The 21,778-nt window shown below is 36.4% G+C and overlaps 1 protein-coding gene across 2 annotated transcripts in view; it reads right to left on the bottom strand.

Moving 5' to 3' along the window:
* Positions 1 to 21,778, bottom strand: part of LOC6642195 (CUGBP Elav-like family member 2) — an 83,683-nt gene that overhangs the window by 17,058 nt on the left and 44,847 nt on the right. For both annotated transcript variants that reach the window (XM_002065477.4, XM_015178394.3), the window contains exons 3-4: positions 18,410 to 18,492; positions 15,501 to 15,549 (exon numbers count right to left, since the gene is read on the bottom strand). In XM_002065477.4, the coding sequence (XP_002065513.2) occupies positions 15,501 to 15,549; positions 18,410 to 18,492 (132 nt within the window). The remainder of the gene's footprint in view (positions 1 to 15,500; positions 15,550 to 18,409; positions 18,493 to 21,778) is intronic.

Genomic DNA, 21,778 nt, shown 5'->3' with positions numbered 1-21,778 from the left:
CCTTAGCAGTTTTTGCTGCCAGTTGATAACACATTGGCAAATGGCAATGGGCAATGTCATTTTCTAGACCAAAGTCACGTAGCAACAAATGGTAGCATTTGGTTTTTCTCTTACACATCTAGTTAAGTCGAATGATGTCACCCGTATGAGTAAAGAAGTGTTTAAAAATTTTTTAGGACAACTCATTCAAACAAATTTATAACTTCTAAAATAAAATTAATATGTAGATTAGAATTTAGGAAGTATAATTATTATAAATTTGCAAAATTGTGCCTAAAACTGTCATAGTTTATAATTTATTTATTTAAAAGGAAGAGAGCAAAGTTCACTCATAGTATACAAATTCCGATTATTATAATATTTATAATGGATAAAATATATAATATAATTTCTCTATTGAAATTTTCTTGTAATGTTTACAATATTTGCAATATTTCAACAAATTTTTCCTCTGTTTTGGAGGACACATAAACTATTGATAAATAATATATTTTGCCTTATATAATTTATTTTGTGGTAATTTTTGTTAAGCCCGAAAAAAGTCAAAAAATCAATTTTATCGTTGCATGTATAAGCAGCTTAATTATAATTTTAATTGATTTTCCAGGACCCAAACCACACACGAAAAACAGATTTTCATTAACACAAAAACAGATTTTGCATCACCACCCTCCCCCCTTTTCCCCATTTTCCCTTTTTTTCCCAATCTCCTCATCTAACTATCTCTCTTGCTTTATAATTTTGGCAATAAAATCATAATTCAGCAACAATAGATGATAATTATGGGCCTTGGTTGGCTCTATTTGTTTAGGAATTATGTGTGTTTGGAAAATCAGCAGGCGGTAGATATGTATGCGATAACCAGAGATTTGGTTCCTTTTAGCCCTTTTCAGTGAATGGGTTTTTGGGGAAAATTTAATACTCCGACACTAAATAAGGGACAGTTAAGTCGGACTTGACTAACTTTTAAGCCTTGTGTGCTCTGCTGCCGCCTGCTTTCTTCCTTTTAAAATATTAAAACTGCTCTAGCACTGAGAGCTGGCAGAAACGATAGCTCCAGTAGAGAGATGATGGTAATAGAGGGTGGCATGAAGATTGGACTTGGAATCGGGCGGGGGATAGGGGTAGAGTAATGCAACTAATCTGCTTCTAGTGGCGCACATTAAGTGTTGCCACGCTTTCGACTTTAATTTGAAAACATAAAGCAGCAGCAGCATCGCGAAAGGAAGGGTGAAATAAAAGAGGGACGCACGGGATTGGGGCTAGTGCTGCTGCCACTTGTGTACTCTAAGAGCTACCTGTGTGTTCTCCCCCCTTCTCCTCGTCCTCCTCATCATTATGCATATTTTTTTTTTTGCTGGCCATTTTTGCATGGCCACTCAAACCGAAACGAAGCGAGGAGCTAACCAGCCAGCCAACAGTAACCTGGGCGCCAGGACATTGATGTTCATTCTCGTTTCCTGTTATATGTATATTTGTGTTTTAGTGTGTGTGTGTGTGTGTGTATGCAGGCTGAAAACGGGTCATATTTGCCGCCATTCCATCCGGCTACTCTTGCTCCTGCTTCACTCTCTTGGCTTAGCTTATTTATGTCACAAATATGAGCAAACGCGTACGCAATGCCATGGCTGGTTGGGTTCTTGGCTTGGTTCAGGTTTGGGGTTTCGGTTTTTTTGCCTGGCTGACTACTCTCTTTCTCTCCTGTATTCATTCTCCCCCGCACCCACAACTCTTCTCTTCTCACCACTTGACTCGCCACTTTGCATGCATCGCTGCGTGTTTGGCATATTTAACAAATTTTCACAAAAATAATGTGTAATGACTCCTCTTGCCGCTTCCCATTCTCTTCCTGCCAACTCTACGTTCTAGTCCCTCTCTTGCTGTTGTTGTTGTTGTGGCTGCGGTTTTCACACACGGCAACAGCAGCAGCAGCAGGTGGGTGGTTGGGTTGTCTGGCTGTGGGACATGTAGGGTGGAAAATCTAATCAGGCGCTGCGGCATCGGCCAAAACCAGCATCAGAAACACGCTAAACTTATCAATAAGCCACATGGAACAATGAACTCAAATGAAATTTTTAAATTTTACTCAACAAACAAAATTCTAGATAAAAGCTGGTAGAATTAATCGAAGCGAAACTAAATCGATGAAGCACACTTATTTAAATCTTGTCGTATTGAATTTCTCATTCCAGTATGGATACAGTATCTGAATCATTTTACATTCTATATTTTATAAATTTAAAATTCTTTAGTCTAAAAATTGTTTGATATATGACTTAATGCAATTAGAATGTCATAACCTTTAAAATATAACAATTGGGGCACCTATATAAATTATTTAACTATGGAATTTCTTTGCACTTTCAATCTCTCTCTCTTTTTTCCTTTGGGCCAACTTTCATACATTTTGGCCGTGTAAACGATATGGATATATATATCACCTGGGCACTTAATGAAATTCTCAATTGCTTGCATTATTAAATTTAATTTCCACATCGTGTAGAGGCCCGTGCATCAAGGTAAAAGGGGAGTAGTTGAGTAGTGAAGGGAAAATGTATGAAATTTAAATTTTAATCGCAGCAAAATGTTCTTCGAATGAGGGAAAATGTTTGCTGTTTTTTCTTTTTGGTTTGTTGGAAAGAAGTTGTAGCTTTATATATACACACAGTAGGTATATAAAGTATGTTGCTTGGTAGAGGAAGGGCCCTGAATGGGATTGGATTGGATTGTCTAGTGAGAGCACGAAAATACTTTCGTTTTTATTGCTTGGGTATGGAAAAGTTAAGGTAAGAAGATTGGACTCAACTAGTTGAGAGAGACCACACAAAATTATGGAAAATATTTTGACTTTGGTAAGGGAAATGAAATAAAGCTTTAATGTAAGAAATGCAATCTTTAATATAACTTGACTTAAGATCGACCATCTTTAAAAGAAGTATTGAAAAGATAATGCTATCTATCTCTATTAAGCCGAATTTTATCTTTTGTTATATTCAAAGTAAGCAATAACAACTATAAATCGAACAATCTTTAATATATTCTATATACTCAGTTGCTTAGCTTAGATAAATTACAATTTATATTAAGTAACTCCTAATTTTCGTGGTCTTCATTGTATCATATATTTGAGAGTCTAAATTTTAATCCCTTGTCTCTATATTTGTGTAGAGTATTAAAAACTCTAATCAATCATATTTCAATGTAAATTTTTATGTTTTTAAAGGACTTTCCCGCTTTTCTACCAGGCTACTTCATCTTTTTTATCTTATGTAGCCTTGCCCAGCAGACTTTTTATCTCCCCTTTTTACACAGTCAATGCCATCTTTTGTATAAATTTTGTTTTTCTTCTTCTCTAGTCGATTTGGTTTTAGCTTTTTGCATCCTTAGCCATATCCTTTGGCCATTTCTTTCATTTTTTCTCATTCCATTTTTTGTTTCTGTTTTTTCGTCTTTCTACTTTCGATTGCATAAACTTTGTGAGAGGCAAAGAAAAATTTACATTTTAATTGCATTGAAATTTTGTTTTCGTCGGGTTTAGCTGCTGCTGCTGCTGCTTTTTTGTATTTAATCCGCAAAAATATTGAATATCAAGTGGGTAGAACGTATATACATATATATGTACATATCAAAAGATATATAGAGACGTAATTGCATGAAAAGTTCTTGGTGAATAAATTTCCATTATGCCCATAACTGCCGACACTAAAAGAAATAAATTCCAACACCCAAAAAAAAATACAGAGAGAAAAAAAAACTGTTATAGAAGAAAACGAAACCAATTTCAACAAAACTTGCCTCATTTATCAACAGGCAAAAAGAATGGGGAGGAACTTACTGATGGTTGAAGGGGGGAGATGTGGTATAAGTGAGGGGAAGGATGGACAATAGTTCGTACAGGTTAATAAATCGATATGACATTTTGAGCCAAGCCGAAAGCCACAGAAAATGTACTTCAACAACACGAAACGAAGCCAATAAAATGAGCCATTCTTTTTCTACCCCAACCTTTCCCATTCTCTCACAATTCACATTTGGTCAACACAAACAAGGAAAACCATGTACAGGAAGAAGATAACATAAAGAATGTGGCAATGCTCTATAAACTGAAATATTTAAGCACAATTCATTGACCAATTAAATCCATTGTCTTAAAATTTTACTTCATTGTGCTTTTGTGGTTATCAATTATATTTCACATGTTCCTCGAAATAGACTTGTTTATCATTTTGATACACAAATGTGTTAGAAATTACTTTGATGAATAAATAAACATTAGTTTCTATGAAACTTTTTACTCAGATCCTATATTTAAGGTTATAAATTCACAGTATTTTAATTTTATTAACCAAAGAAGAAGGCCAAAGCTCATCCCAAATAAATAGGCTACACTTTTTGGATAGAGCATAAGAAGTAACACCAATACCAACACAAACATAAATTTTCATGTAGAAGCAATAAAAAGGACATGTTTCAGTGCTCATATAAGGACATATCTCTACACCAAAGAACAACAGCAACAACAACAACAACATAATCAAGAGCATAACAATAACCAAAAGGACAGGAGGCAGGCAAAAGTTGTTCCCCATTCCATTGTTTCTTTTTTTTCTGGAAAATTATTTGCATTTTTACACATCCGTTTTTTTTCTCTCTTTTCCATTTTGTTGGGGGTCAAGCAAAGGACATGAACATGATAGCCGAAAAAGAGATATATAACAACAAGAACAACAAGCAGCAAAAATGAATGAAATGGTTGTCCATTATAGAGGGGTTAAAACTTTTGATCGGACTATAAGAGAGGGTGAACATGGCAAATGTGTGTGTGTGTGTGCGTGTGTGTATGTTGTTGTGCGTAACTGTGATAATGGGTTTCTATGTCGAAGAACTTTCAACTTCCTTTATTGTATTTTATGGTTTTCGGGTCGTCTTCCCCAACTTCTGTTTCTCTTTTTCTCTCTACTATCCTTTTTTTATGCGTTGTTCAGTTTGATTATGATTATAATGTGTGTGTGTGTGTGTGTATAATATTGGGGAATGAGCTGAAAAAGGGAACAATAATAAGAGGTTTTTTGGGTATTTTATGTTCCTCTCTGATTATATAGATAAAAATCATCCATTGATAATAGAAGTGAAAATGCAAATAAACAATATACCATCTACTAAAATTTTTATATTCTCAATGGAGCTGAGTAGTTCAGATTATCTTTGGGTTATGACTGAATTAAAAGGTTTTCACTTTTACGTTTATCTAAGCAAACTAAAATTGGCATGGTCTGGGGGAAAGATATCTTTTCTATCGATTTTTGTAGGGAAAATTCGATCCCATTTTGGATCGAATATAATGCAGTAATCTTTAAATTTCATTAACGAATGAAAACATTTTAAAAACCTTTGTAGCTTTTGCAACAGAAATGTCACTCAACTTGGTTAGTGATTCAGTCACTTATACGTTACGGGGGGCCGGCAGTTGCTACAATCATTTAGTCACTCATTCGGCTAGGTTGCCCCCTTTCTCTCATCTCTGCCTGCCACTCAAACTAGAACGAAGCTATCTATTCTAGTTGCATATCCTCTATTCTAGTCAAGTCATTTCAATCCAAGGGCTGTCACGCTTTTTGCCATGTCAGACAAGACGCGGAGTCAGCCTCTAGAGCTGCCCTTTTGCTACGACGGGGCTTCTGGGTTGATGAGCTCCTCCCTGTTCTGCCCCCCTCAGTTTTTAGATGAGGGAGGGGGGCAAAGTGTGAAGTATTTCACTAAAAACCAATTCATTTGCATAAAATGGCAACTGGAAACGGAAACTCGAGAGTTGCCTCAGATTAGAATGTGGCCATGGAAGGACCAAAGATTCCGAACCACCCATCAGATTCCCCCTTCCCCTTGCCATCTTTTTTGCTATGTGGGTAAATGTGGCACACAATGTGAATGGGGAAAGTGCATTAGGCAACATAGCAACAGAAAAAAAAAAACCAGGAAAATGCAAGTGAACTTTATGCAGGTCCTGCTGGGCCATAGGCAATGTGGCATTTGTGGCCTGATGCCTGCCACTCCTCTCTCCTGCTGCAGCTGCTAGGTCGGTCCCACTGCTGCTGCTGCTGCTGGGCGTTTTTGGGTCAAAGCAATTAAAGGTTATAAATTTGTGTGCGAAAAATTACACAATTTTTGTTTAAATATGCAAAAAGTGTGTGTAGAGAGAGGAGAGGTAGGGCGAAAGGAATGAAGTCACGTGCCGGGTCCTACTCTCTCTCTCTCTCTCTATGTGGCAGTTCATTTGCCATTTAATTTAGCAGAAAATTAAAGTCCAGTTAAAATTTTCACATTTTGCTGCTGCTGTGAGCCAATTTATGAACTGTTACAAAACTGTTGAAAATTCGCCAAAAAAAACACAGTTTTCATCACCATTGGTAAATCTTCTTTTCTTTTTACTCATGATTGAAAATTAAGTGTAAAATGTTAACTTTATCATCATCCCAGAACATCGAAAAGGAAATAATGAGGGGAGTGGTTAAGGTGTGTGTGCGTGTGTGTGTGTGTTTTAAAAAGTGTCAGAACAGCAACACGTGTATGTCAATGACTCGAACACACACACAGCCACACAACATACCCGGGAGAAAATTTGCACAATTTTTGTTGCCTCTTAAAAAACTGGAAAAACCTTTTGTTTGTATTGTATAAGTAGGTGTGTGTGGGAGGGTGTGTGTTAATAATGTTGAAGTCAAGTGTAAATTTGTGGCCAAGTGAACTCGGAGTGGGCGTTAAACCAGGTGAGAGGCAAAAGAGGGCATGGCCAATTGACATGGTTTTAAATGTTTGGCATCTGTTCTTTTTGAAACTCTGTTTCATATACCCCGTAAAAATGTGTATTAAATACAAAAGAGTATATTGAGAACTATCAAATTTAAATGGCATTTTTAATGGAATGTTTTTAGAGGACTTCAAAGAGTCTTTTTAAAGACTTACAATATATTTACACATATTCATTCCATTGGAAAATGCTTCTAGAAATAACTGAAGACACAAAGTAAGCAGGATTTGGCAAAATAGTTTCATTTAGAAAAACTTTAAAATTATTTTTTAAAACAAATAATTTTCTACATTTTTCTCTACTAATTTAACCTTTACAGGGTACTTTTAAGTCGCCACTATTAACTCATGGATAGCTTTTTATATTTTATTGTTTTTTTTGCTGGTTTGTGCCTGAACAGATAATGAAATGAAAAGCGGAAATTGTCTGTGTGTGTCTGTGGCAGACATTGGAAAAGGTGGGGAGATGATGTTGAGAGTGTGTGAAGAGGCAGAGAAGCAGAAGAGAGCAGCGAAATGTGATCCAAGAGAGAGAGAGGTTAAAAGTCCTGAGGAGTTATCTGTGGTGCAATTGACATTAAAGTTTAAAATTAAGTACATGTCAAGTTATAAATTTTATAGGGGAATGGAATATAAATTTTATTTACCATTTTATGAGAAACTAGTTAATTTTCCTTTTAAATACAAATTCAAGAGACTTTTTCCAAATGTCACTTGAATGATTTTTCAGGCTGGGTAATTAACTTAATGATGATACCAACACGGAAAATCTGCGACCATTCTCTACCCACCTTTTCGCCTTCCAATCTGCAGTGGCTCAGGCGAATGACAACGCGACCAATAAATTGCTTTAATTACCCAATTTTAAAAGCCATCGAAAGGAATGAGGTAGAAAGGGGCCGAAGGATATATATGGTAATGTCAATGTAAGTGGCTGACGGAGGACAATTTCGGCAGAAGCTCCAGCTACTGCTGGCCCTGACTGAGTCCTGTGACAAGGTAGATAACACTCCAGCATCAACAGACCATCAATAAACGAGAAGGATATGTGAGGCAGATGAGATGGAGTGGGAGTGAGAGCAGTTGTCAATGAAGATGGACAGATTGTTGCAACAGGGTTGCTTGTTCGTCCCATAGAATGACTGAAAAGTGAAGAGATGCCAAGAAATTTTGGAAAATTTGCCTGAGGTTTTGTTCATCTCAAGGGTCCATACATCCTTTGGATTCATGAATGCAAACGATTGAAAGCTTTTTCCCTAATTAACAGTGGGCAGGACAGGAATTTTTCATAGGCATCAGCAATCTTGTTAATTAACATCTGAGAGTTCGAACAAAAGTTGACTTAAATAGCAATAGTTATTCAGTCACTTGGTTTAGCAATTTTTTCATTGTAAGGCGTTTAAACCTAACTAGTAGTTAATACTTGTTTTATAAAGTTCTCACTCGTCTTGCTGATGAAGAGAGACATCAGGAAAAACAGAAGTGATTGGTTTTCATGCCGAGTTCGGGCTATATAAACGAGCTGGACAAGAATATAAAATCTTGGCAATTGATAAGCTTAGCAATGACTGGGATGATGGAAGATTCTTGTAAGTTTTTGACACTACCAAAGAAGTTCAATCAATATTTTGATATAAGGAACATCTTCAAAATAAACCAAAACAATTTAAACTTGTAAAGAGTTCAAGTGTCGTTTTATCCCGATTGGTTATGAACGATCGAAAAAAGTCGATAGAACTATTGCTCTCAGCTTTGAGATGAATGAACATATTAATTTTCCTCAAAGTAATCAATATAATTTAAATTGATATAATAACGGAATCGTAAGGGAATCTAACGTTTATAAAATTTGATAATTCGTTCTCTTGTTGTCTAAATTGTTGTCATGCAATGTTAGGGAGACTCACGTTGACATCACTAACCAAAAATTGTACTCTTCGTTAGTGTGTGCATGCTGGTGTGTGTGTGTGTGTGTGTGCGTGTGTGTAGTGTGGCCTACCTGGCACTGCATAAGGTGATGGATTCGACGATGGCAGCCAATATGCTGAATTTATTGGCGGATAGGATTTATGCGTAGTTGTGGTCGTCGACGCAGAGTCGAACGATGTTAAGGTGGAGCACGACGACGACGCCGATGATGACGACAACGACGGCAAAGAGGATATTGACGAGAACGATGTTGGCAATAAGGACAATGTGGCAGCAACGATGTCGCTATTATTGGATAAATTCTCAATTACGGACGATAATTGACTGCTGGCTATATGCTGATGCTGCTGACGGTGTTCTGGTTCGACAACATCGTCATTATGATCTTTGCCTTTAGGTGTTCCTCCCACCACTACCAACAAGCCTCCTCCTGCTCCTACTTCTACTTCGTTTACTGATTTTTCTCCTCCTCCAGCTCTTCTGTCTTTTTGGCTATTTACGAAACCAATTGCAGTTGAATTATTTATCATGTCAGATGACGACGACGACGGCGACGATGAACGAAGAAGAGAAAATTCTTGAAAATATTTCACACTTATTTACACACACACACACACACACACAGAGAGATAAACAAATACACACACACACACACACAGCGTTAAGAACAACAATCGAAATTGAATGAGTGGAAAATTCAATAAGCAAATATAATAAATATTAAACACGAAATCAACTCTCGGGCTCAATTATCATCCAGTTAACACTTTTGACTCTTTTGCCTTTATTTTTATTTTTTTTTTCTTTCGCCGTTCAACTCAACTTCACTTTTTTTTTAGCCACGCACACAACGAGAAAAAAATATTTATTATTAAGTTTTACTTGTTGTTTTTGTTGTTTGTTTCTTTTACAATTTAACGTTTAACATAGACAGAGAGAGAGAGTGAGAGTGAGAAACATTTAAGAATAATTTGTTCATTAATAACTTTTTGTTTGGGTGATTTCTGTTGATCGGATTTTGTTTGATTTTCTTAGACAATTGCTGGCATCAGAAGTAAGTTGTGATCTCTTGTGATTGCAATTGAACAATTATCGAATGGTATCGCTTTTATAGGGATCGAAGAGAGAGTGGAATTTGCATATGTCTAATTTTAGACAGATTTGAGGACAAAAGAATCGTGACAATTGCAGAGATATTTCAACTTTACAAAAGAGCAAATGATGAAGAAAGGGGCAGAGAATTGGAAGGAGTGAACTGCAGAAGGAGAGGTAAATTACGTTCCATACAGGGTTTAGCAAGGCGAGGATTCCATATGAATAGAAATAAAGTAGAATGTAAACTTGAGCTTTCAAATCAAAGCTTGAGCTTGAATTCGCTTTAAAAAAATAAAACCTACTTAACATATATTTAATGTTTTCTATCTTATCATTTATCCCATTAGCCTTCTAACCATAGATCTCATCACCTACGTCATAGCCTATCTTATTATTGATCTATCCATAAATAAAACAATTTATGGTTGCTAAAATATTTCAAAATTTCGCTTATATTTTTCAGATAGTATAATCTTAAATTTATTTTTGAGATTTTTTTTATCATCATACATAAAAACTTACTTTTATTATATTGTTTTAAACTGCTCCAAAATAAAGCTATAACATGGTTACTCAAAGTGCCACCCTGTATATTAAATTACTTTAAAAGAACCACTTTTACACTTTCGATACACTAAATCGATTTAAGTTCTAGCTATTTTTATGTTTTCCACGATTTAAATATATGTGTATGATTTTTTTTTTTGCACAATGCGTAAATATATATGTATATGACCGAATCGAACAAACGAACCGAAGAACGGAACCGATTAAAATCACTAAAAATAAATTGACATCAATCAGTGACTGTGAGGAGGAAGGACGACGTCGTTGGACGACATCGGCGCGATGGCAACTAATTAAGCAACGTCACAACAACACATGCATCCAATGGTCATAAAAATAAACAAAAAAACACAATGTATCGCCTATTGGATTGTATTCGTTTTTACTTTGTACTTTTTACTTTTTTCGTATTTAAATACCAAACAGCGGAATTTCAACGGCAGACGACGGCAGCGATTTGAACTGATTGACGTTTTAGTTGCAACTAACTGAGAATTGACAACAAATCGCTGCCCATCTCGAGAAAGAAAGAATAGGTACGAAATGTTGATAAAAAAAACAAAAAAACAACAAAAAGAGCAAACAGATTCTTTGCGTCTTCACCTCTTCTGCCTTTTTGTCGACTAGAAAAACTTGATTTACAACTTTTTGTTGAGTACTCCCCGCTGATGTGAGTTAGCTCTCATTTAAATGACTTTTAATGTTTGTTCTATACCCTGTATTCAAATAGAAGAAATTTGGGTATATCTAGAACGAAAAAGCAAATAACAACTAAACACATCGCTAATCGACCATCGACTTTTATCCAACTCAGGAAAAATGTATAGATTTAATGAAAAAGTATTAAAAAAAACATAAAAGCTATTGGCAGGCTTTAAACTGATATAGATATATGTAAATGAATACAGAGTATCTAAAAGTCATCATTCTTTATAATAAAAGAACACATTTTACTTATTTTTTTGTAGCTTTTTACTCATTTGCATGTGCCTCGTGTGGTTGCTTCTCTTTTTTCTTTGGCTTAGTTGTTATTGCTTCTTTTGGACCTGGTTGCTAATGAGTTAATTAACACATTTTACTTCTCATAAACAAAAAAGTTGGTAACTGTATTGCGTGTGTGCTGCTAATTATGATTAGAACTCAAATGACTGAAGATGAGAAATAAAAGTAAGGCCAAGAGAGTAAGAAATGAAAGAGATATTTGAATTAAGATAAAGAGAATGAGAGGATGCGATGATTTCGATATTGCATAACTTTAAATTAAACTTATCTTAAAGTGGCCAACAACAACTTACAAGATTACTTTTTACTTTCTTTCGCATATTTGTTTCTCTGTCAATGCCACTTCTTATTCCCCTTTCATTTCATGAAGCAGACATTCTTAATGAAAAGTGGTTTTTCCCTTGACTATTGATTTCCATTCTGTAAATGAAATGCAAATACAATTTGTTGTACTTGGCAGTCTCAAGGTTGAGCTAGCACCTTTTTATGACTTTCGTTTGGTAATTTTTCCTTTGCTAGAACATTTTGCATTTCCACGCCAAGAGAGTTGAGTACGAGAAACAGAACAGAAGTACATACACTTACTCACTCGACACATATTTTTTACTTTTTTGCCCTATAATGGCTAATTTGAATTTTTATCATGTTTACAAGCCAAACAATACGTGCATCATCATCATCATCGTCATTATCATTATCATCATCGGAGGAGGAAGTTGTCGTTGTTGTCGTCAACCAACCAACCAACCAACCATCCAGTGGTTCAACCTCACACAACATTTGCATATCGATTTCATATGCAGTGGGGGAAAATTCATATATGCTCCATGTCGTATAAATATGAAGAAAATGTTTACTTGTTGTCGTCGCGCGTTCGAGTTGCAGTTCTTTTTTTTGCTTCTTGTTTTTCCCCTTAAGTATGCACTCTGACAAAAATTGCAGATTATTTTCCAACTAGTACGAGGAGTTTTGTCTCCTTGTTGCCGCACCTACTCCCTCCCTCCTCTTCTCTCTTTGGCTTGTCTATTTGAAGTTTTGCTTGCATGTAAATTGCTCTGATTACCACCAATGTTGCAGTTTTTTCTTGGTGGTCCTCCATTTCTTTTTCTTGCTTACTCATTCGATTTTCCCCGTTTGAGTTTTTGTTTTACTTAACCTAATGCAAATCGCTTTTATTACTGCAATTTTTTAGCTTTTTTTGCTTTCTCTCTTGATGTATTTATGTCTATCTTTCGTGTTACCAATGTCTGTGGGTTTTAAGTCCAGGGTCAGGTCAAAGAGGAAGAACAAAGAAAAATATAAAGTGTCGTGAAACTAAAGTGCTTAACATTTTGTTACCCCTTCTTTATGTTTCTGCTGTAATTCAAGTGTTAATACCAAAAGAGTAAATAAAATAAATGAAGAATTGAAACGAATTTCACTCCACCCTTAGGATACAGCATTTAAAACTGCTCAGAAATTATAAAAAACAATTTTAACTAAATTAAAGACTGAATATTATATTAAAATTTCCAAGTGTATCTTGCTTGGCAGTCTCTACTGTCGCTTACAACTCTTTCAAAACATTAATTCATAATTCTCTCCATGGCAATTTGCCAAAAAACAATAATGGAATTTGTTATAACGTATTGAAGATCCAAATTGGTTTAGTATTCATTTACTTATAAGAAATCAATCAAACGTTCTGTCATTGCCCGCAGTATTAGGCTGCTAGCTGCAATGTTTCCCACGCTGGCTCAAGAATTCGTACTCGTAATACTTTAGAATATACTGGCAAACACGGGGGCGACGAGAGCCAAAAAAAAAAGAACCCTTTCAAAACGGGATACAAAATAAACCATTCAGTCAAACAATAACAAGCAAGGACACAAAACTCGTAAAACCAATCTAAAAAATGTGGCAGCTTCTTCTGCACTGCTTTTGCCTGCCAGTAAGTATGCTACACTTTTACCAAGGCAAAAACCAGAAGGCAGAAGCCAGGAGGGGAGCCAACACAGGAAACAAAACTCGGCGACTCACTCAAGCATTTTATTAAATTGCCACCTTCCGTTCCGTTTGTTGTTCTCTTCGTTCTCCCTTTCCCCGCCGCTCACCTTACCACACCTCACACATCTTGCCCCCTCTCAACTACCCAATTTCTTCCACTTTTACTTCAAATGTCTTTTTATTTTTTCCAATTTCTAGGCAAGTTGTGTGTCTGTCTCTCTATCCGTTCGTTCACTTCGTTCGTTCCTTTTGCTTGTTGCCAAAATCCGCTTCAATAAAAAATATATTTCTGCCATCTTTTTCTATTATATCGTTTCCGCTTTTGGCATAAATTGTGTAAAACCAACGGGAAAAAAATAAGTTTTTACACTTTACTTTTTTTTCTTTTTTATTTTGGGTATTCTTTTTGAGGTTAAACAAACTAAAGGCAAGGAACAGGATCAAACGTAGGTGAGGGGAGGCAAGTAGTGAGTGGCGTCGGATTGAAGGCAACTTTTTGTATTGAAATGCAATTTTCTCCAAACACACACACACACACATGCACACACAACACAGACAATGCGGACAAATGTTGGATCAAGTCCAAAAAAAAAATAAATGTATATATACACAAAACTAAATTTGCATTGCATAGTTTTCGGCGCAATGCGGGCGTCGAAATAAAATGCTAAAGCTTATCTAAAATTGAAATTTTTTTTAAACAACACACACAAAACTATCTTCATCAACATTAGCTAAAAAATTTAGTTGTATAAACATACACAAAGTGAAAGAGAAGGGAAAAACAGAGAAACAGAGAGAGAAGAGGGCGGTTGGGGGAAGTGCCGAAATTATTAAGCATACGACATGTTTAACAAGCGTAATTACATGCAGGAAAAGTTTTCATTTGGCAGACTTTTTTTGCGCTTTTCCTTTAGTCATCCTGAAGTGCATATAGAACGCCACAGTGGGTGGCAAAATGTAAAGTTTAGCTCAAAATAATTAGTTATATACATATATTATTTTTGTCAAGTTTTTATCAGATAAGCTCAACAAATTTTTTTATTTTTTAATATTATTAAAATTTTTCCAAAACTTTGTTGTAGTGAACAGATTGAAGCTATAAAAAATTCAAGCTCGGCTTATGGACTATGCCACCGTCATTTTGCAAGCATATTTAAAAGTTGTTAACAATAAACCATGCCGCTAGAGGTCGCTTTTGGCATTCCACTCACTCTCATCACATCCTCTGGGCTCTATGGGATGGCAAAGAGTCAACATTTTTGTGGTCACTTAAGCAGATTAATATCATGGGTATAATTAAAAGAAGCACCACCGAGCAACGCCAGCAGCAGAAGCAGCAGCATGTGCAGGGGAGACGCCACAAGAAGTGTGTGGGTGGAGAGCCAAAAATACAGCAAAAAAAAAAAATTAACATAAATTAAAATTTGTTCGCCAACTTTTTTTTTGTTTTTGCCCTGTTCAACACTTTTTTTCTGCACTGGCATTCACTCACATAATTGATGGTTTTTAATTAACTGCCAAGTGACCGACAACTGACAATGGCCCAAAAAAAAAGGACAAAGAGCAGAATGAGGAAAACGAGATTGTGGAAATGAGAGAGTAAAGTTCAATGAGAAATGCTGAAAAATGTTTTTAAATTTTCCTTCACACGTTGTCCATTGACCTGCCAATTAAAACTGTCAAATACTATTGCCTGCTTTTAGGCTCTGGACACGCAATATTGCCCTACTCCATTTTTGCTTGGCATCTGGGAGTCATGGGATTGGGAGGACTTGTAGCTGTCTATCTGTCATTCGTTTTAATTTGTAGTACACAATACAAAAAACTATTTCGCTTCAATTTCACTCAACTTTATATTGCATACTTTTCAGCTAAAATTAATGAATAAACGAGTGAGATTTCCGTTTTTTTTCGCATTTCAGTGTTTGCTATTGTGAATTTCTCTAATATTTTTCACACTCTGTTGACCACTTTGTGTGTATATCTGTGTGGGTGTTTTTTTTTTTTTTTCGTTGATTTGTTCGTGGTGGTTTTCCCCCTAAAACGACTGACCTAACCACATGTGTGATGTTGACATAGATTTTGAAATATATATTTTTGTTGAAAAAACTTACCATTGCGATTTTCACTATCGGCGGGTTTCATTTGTATAGGATGATACATCTGAAATGAAAAAAAAGAAGAGAGAGTAAGTTAAAAACCGACATTTATATTCATTTTTCAAATTTCACCCCAATTTTTCCACACTTGGGGTTCTCTTCTCTATCAAATCTTCATTTCGCCAAGTTAATCACATTTGAAATATTAGAAGCGCAGTGTCGTAGTGCTTTCCCCTCAAACATTTCCCTCACCGTTTAGGCAAAATGACGCAGTCAGCGATTAATTTGCAGAGCTTTAGCGTAAATGCAGGCGCCAAACACAACAACAACAACAACAACCACTGCAGAATTTAGTTCTCGACCTTTTTTTTGGTCGAATGGCGGTGGAGATGGTAGTGGGAATGGGTGGAATGTCCCTCTTAAGCTGCATAATGAATGAATGCAGCAGCAGCAGGCAGAATGGCGGTTGTTAAGGAGGCTTCTAAAATTGCCGCCAAAATCCTTAACAAAAGCCAAACACATTTATTCAGCGGTCGGTCGTAAGGGCCCAAAGGACCAAATTCTTTTACATCTACAACTCCCATTCGGGCGTTTCTGTACTCCTTTTCTAGCTCGTGATAAATCCTAAAATATGCGTTAGTTAGTTTTGTAGCCTGGTTTAAATGCATTTTTTTCCCCCTTCGCTTTGTGTCTTCTAATTAAAACAAGCTTAAAGCGCCGCATAACGTGCCCGAACGGCGGCCGAACAAAGAAGATGGGGTGTAAAACGTGAAAATAGGGACAAGAGGTCAGTAGTTGTTGAGAAATGAAAAGTAGAGATGGCATCGTGAGGACAAAAGGTATAATCATTGGTATCGACACATGATTTTTAAAATCTTTAAAAGGACAATGCTAAAATTATGATTAACTTTGTTCACAACAACAACCTATCTGCAAATATGGGGGAATGTTTGGGGGGCGATCATCAAAATCGATTTGAATCAAAAAGGACGATACATTATGTAATATACTTTTACCATCTCTAGTTTCTGATATCCTTCGTTGGTTGCATTTCATTCGCACGGCTAATGACGCGTGATTTATTGGCAAGCAACGACCACGACGACGACGTCGACTACCTCGACGACAGTCTCTACAAGGACATTGCCTTCTAGCCACTGACTGTAATTCGCTTCTACCTCTTCTTCTATTGAACCTCCACACGCTGTTTCTCTACCCCACTACTAACCCCTCCCCGCTTTGGGGTCGTAAATAATACACGCAATACCGCCAACTGGTTACAAATTGCAGTACGGACCAGGTCCAACCTGTTCGCCGCCGCCAATTCTCCATTTTGAGTTTTCCTTCGTTTGCTTTTTCTCCATCTTGCTGCTGCTTGCTTCTTCTACTCGTTTTCGTTCCTGCTGTTACCCATTTTTATTTTGCCAATTTATTTATATGCAGGAAGTAGCAATTACCAGTCAAACACGAGCATACAACAACAACAACAGCTCAGAGTTTCCCTTTTAACTTTACTACACACCCACCAGACACCCACACAGCCAATTCAGCCCAGCGCTTTCTTCACTATGTCAGTTGACTTTCCTTCTACCTGGTTGGCTGGCTAATTGGTTAAAATATGATCCCAATTATTGGCAAGGTTGTGCATTTAATCAGTAACAGGGCCAAGGTATTTGACAGCTGACAGTAGAGTGCATACACAAAGAGAAATGGCAATAAGAACAAGAGAGTGAGAGAACGTTGTGAGCACACATAAACCATTTAAGTTTGACAAGTGTGTCAATTATCAGTGAAACTATCGATACTTATTTTATATTGAAAGTGTTTAATCTTGGTTTGGGAACCCTTTAGGTATGCAACGAAAATTCAAAGATATTTTAACCATTCATACACAAAACGATTTTTTCTCCTTTCTAAAGCTAAAATCTATAAATAACAAAATTGTTTTTAACTCCTATCGACAGAAAGAAAAGGCGACAACAACGATGCGACATATGGACGCCTGTTGGTATGCAGCAGAAATCGCAAAAAAGAACGCATCAAACACGCGCGCACATGTGCTCCTTCTTTCTGCTGATGGCCTTCCCTAACAATTTTCTAAAATAAATATTTTTGTCATTTTTTTCCCCACAAAAATTTGTTTCTGCATGCAAATTATGTCAGTTGCCCGATAACATGATGACATAAGCATTGTCATGTTCCTAACCCTAACCCCAACATTGTACAGGTCCCCCCCCCACCCCTCTCTATCTCCCACCCTTTATCCTGTCACATGGCTTTCAAATAATAATAATATTCAATGCTTATTTGATAGCGCATTGGGAAAAAAATGAAAGAAAAAAGTTGCTGCTGCTGCTTTTGCCAAAATGTCGGCAACATTTTTGCTGACACTTTGCACCCCTGGCCCCTGCCCCCTGTCTAACTACTACATGACTACTATTTTTTGACCCTCTCTTCTCCACTGCTTTTCTCTTGACAACTTTTCCCCCGATTTGCTGCCGCTGCTGCTGTAAAGTGCAAATTGACATTTTTGTGCCTGCGGTTCTTCTCCATGGGTGAGAGACACACAAACTTTCTGGCGCGTGTCTTGGGCTAACAATTTTCCCATTTTCCTTACAAAAATTACTTCGGTTTTTTTTTTTTTGCCAGCTCAAAAATTTTGTTGTATGCATTTTTTCTCTGCTTTCTGCTTTCATTTTGTTTCCTTCATTTTCTTTTTTTGCAAGTCGAGTTCAACACAAAATGCCAGTCAATCTGTCAGTCAGACAGTTAGTCAGTCACTCACCCCGTCAGTTAGCTTATATAATAAAGGTTGATGAAGCTGTCAGAATTTTTCGCATTTTCCGTCGAGATCAGCAAAAATGTCAATTAAAGTGTATAAAAAGAAACTTTTTTCGCCGAGATAGAAAATAGATGGAACTTACCCCATTCAAGGTCTTCACATTGTGAAGAGCATCCTGAGCCTTCAAGGCGGCACGTCGCGTATAAAACGTCACAAAACAGCAACCTGCAAAACGAAAGAGACAGAGAGTGAGTGAGTGAGCGAGAAGGTATATAAGATTAGCATAAGGGTTAAATTAGAGTTTATTTACAACAAAAAAGGTGGCAAAGAAATTATGAAAATTATGATTATTACCCAAGCAGACAGAGCGAAGGAGAATCTGAATGAGAGGCGGGGGAGGGGGAGAAAAAAGGCCAGGCCAAGGCTGTAAATTAAACATTATGGCCTCAACAAATGTGTCGCGTTATTTTCAGTGGGGAAAGTAAGGTGAATGGTGGATGGTGTGAAAGGTAAGGGTAGGTGGGTGTTGGTGTTGGAATTTATGAAGGGTTGGTTTGAGTGTTCCTTCGGCTCAAGCATATTTAAGTAGGCAAACGTTCTAACGACAACGATACTTAAAGTAAAAGCCCTGTAAAGTTAAGGACGCAATAACACGACTTAATGATACCCTCTATCTAATATTCTGAAATTTAAAGGCCAACAAACAAGCTGGCACTTAATATGTGACAATATATTCAATCCCTCTGGCTACAACCCATTTAGTTGCATTTTATATTCTCGTTAAGGAAAACTAATATGACTACTTTCCGCCAAATGTTTAAAGGGTATATGCAAATACCTTAGCAACGTTTTCTATTTTTCGTGTAAATTTCCCATTTAGCTTAGCCTAAGTAGTTCCTCTGCCGGGAAAATAAATAAATATGATATATGCTTAAATAACTGGGTTAAGCATAAGTATTATGATAATAGCAATATTCAAGAGGATATAATTGCAATTGAAAGCTTTTATAGAGAGGAACTTTGAAGGCCTTTCTGAAAGAACTTTTCTCTAAGAAATTTTTATAGAATAAAGCACAGCAAAAATTGCTAAGAAAATTTAAAGTGGTAAAATATTGTAGAACTTGCAAGTACTTTTTATATTAGTGTGGAATTTGCGAATTTTGCGTGAATTTTGCCAAAAAATAAATACGAATAAAGAGCTTCATAGGGCGATCCTTTCTTTTATAACATTCAAGTTTTCTATAAAACAACTTTTTAAAGTGTCGGTATATTTTTTTGCCACTTATATAACGACTATCCTTCCATTTTCTACTTTTAAAACAATCGATATCATTTTTGTTTAAACATTTTATTATAATTTTAAACTTTCAGCCTTTGCCCACATTTTTATCGATAAATCGTAGCATCTATAAGGAAAGGAAGGTATCTATTATTTAAAGTGTATAAATTGATACACTTGAGTTGAGGGGACAACTATTTAGTATTTAGGAGCTTAGTTGAAAGTTCAGAAAACTTTAAGCAAACATTTCTTAAGCTGACATCAGTTGAATGAAACGTATTGAAAGGCCCGTTTTACCTTTGTATAAATTGGCCAACACTCTTTAAGTGTTAAGATTCACTTGTAGACTAACAAACAACTATGTATTATTATACCCTTGCAAAAAGGGTATATTTATTTTGGTCAAAAGTGTGCAACGCATAGAAGGAAGCATCTCCGACCATATAAAGTATATATATTCTTGATCAGCACGACGAGGCGAGTTCAAATAGCCATGTCCGTCCGTCCGTCCGTCCGTCTGGATCAACGCAAACTCCTCCTAGACCGTAAGAGCTACAGAGCTGAAATTTTGCATGAAGGCTTGTATATACTGGAGGCGTTGTATATCTCGGATTCAGCCGGATCGGACCACTATATCATATAGCTCCAATACAAACGGCAAAGGCACGAACAGTGCCTTTTCTCAATAACTTTGTTATTTTCTAAACTATTGTCATGAAATTTAGTATTGGTGAGTTAATTACACATATAAACGACTATGCCAAATTTGATCAAGATCGGGTGACTATATCATATAGCTCCCATAGGAACGATCTTTCGAAAACAGTGACTTTTGTCAATAACTTCGTTACTTTTGACGCGATTGCTTTTATATTAAACATTTGTTAGTTTAATATATCTGTTAATAACTGTGCCAAATTTGATAAGGATCGGGTAACTATATCATATAGCTCCCATAGGAACGATCGGTGGAAAACAGTGACTTTGATCAATATCTTCGTTATTTCTTATGCTAAGATTGTAGGCCGTTCTTTCGGACTTTCTCCCTTTTAGCTTAAAGGTTTTTTCACTTTGATGGCTATAGGTAAGGAAAAAGTTACCAAAAAAGTTGCAAGGGTATACAAACTTTGACGCGGTCGAAGTTAGCCCCGGCCCTCTGGTTTAGTTTAAAGTCACCTACAAAAGTTTTTTGATCATAGACCTGTAAACTTAAACTCGGATAATGAAAAGTGCAACAGAGGGTGGGGAATGTGGAAAAGATATAAGCCGATGTGGCTGTAAAGCCATCTGCCTCTAACCTAACCTTCATTCTTCCGGAAAACACGAACAAAAAAAAAACGTTTAAAAAATGCGAAATGAAAATATTTTGCAAATATGTGAAAAATGCAGAAAAATGTTCGCGACGACGGCGACGCAAAAACTGGGCGACAGATTGAATTACCTGTGTGGGTGTAGAAAGGTGTGTGTGTGTGTATTGCCGGGTAGAAGCTCGCCCTTTACTCAGACCCTTGTATACCTAGAGAAACGCCAGGGTACAACATTACGCCTGACTGAACCGAAATGGCCGCCAAATGCCGATACGCTGGGTAATTGCATTATGCAACTATTGCCATATTAAGTTTTGTAGTCACAGTTAGCGCAGGCAGCAGGACGAAAAAAGGACGTCAGAGGAAGGGAGAGCCAGGCAATGTGCAAGAGCCGGAAATGGATTTTAACCGAAGCTCTGCGTTCAGTCGCTCTTTGTGTATGTTTCAGTGTGTGTGTGTTTGCGTGTGTGTGTGCTTTTTTATGCCTTGGCCACAGATTTGGTGTTACCCAAATAAAAAAAGGAAAGAAAAAAAAACCCAAGAATTTCTGGCACATAAAATAAAACCCATGCAAAAGGTTTTTCTTTTCTCTTTTTTATTTCGGTTTTTTCCTTTTTTTTTTTTAGTCGGTGAAATTGAAATGAAATGCCATGTGGCAGAAAAAGCGAAAAATGAATGAGGGAGAGCAAGTAGTAATGATTTTTCTCCCTCTTTAAAGTGAAAATTTTGCATGTTTTGCCAAGTGAAATAATAATTATATGCACACAATGTGCAAAACCTAAAAAATGTTGCAGCAAACTGAAGATGAAAAGAATTCAAGATGGAAATGCCTAGTCTCTTAAGTTAAATATTAAATTTAGTCTTTTTAGCTTAACGAAGCTCATGGTAAGAGTATAAAACTGCTCAAAAAAGTGGTCAAAAGTAA

This window comes from Drosophila willistoni (genome assembly GCF_018902025.1).
Source record: "Drosophila willistoni isolate 14030-0811.24 chromosome 2R unlocalized genomic scaffold, UCI_dwil_1.1 Seg167, whole genome shotgun sequence".
Lineage (NCBI taxonomy): Eukaryota > Metazoa > Arthropoda > Insecta > Diptera > Drosophilidae > Drosophila > Drosophila willistoni.
Note: the sequence above shows the minus strand (reverse complement) of the source record. Positions and strands in the feature narration are given on the sequence as shown.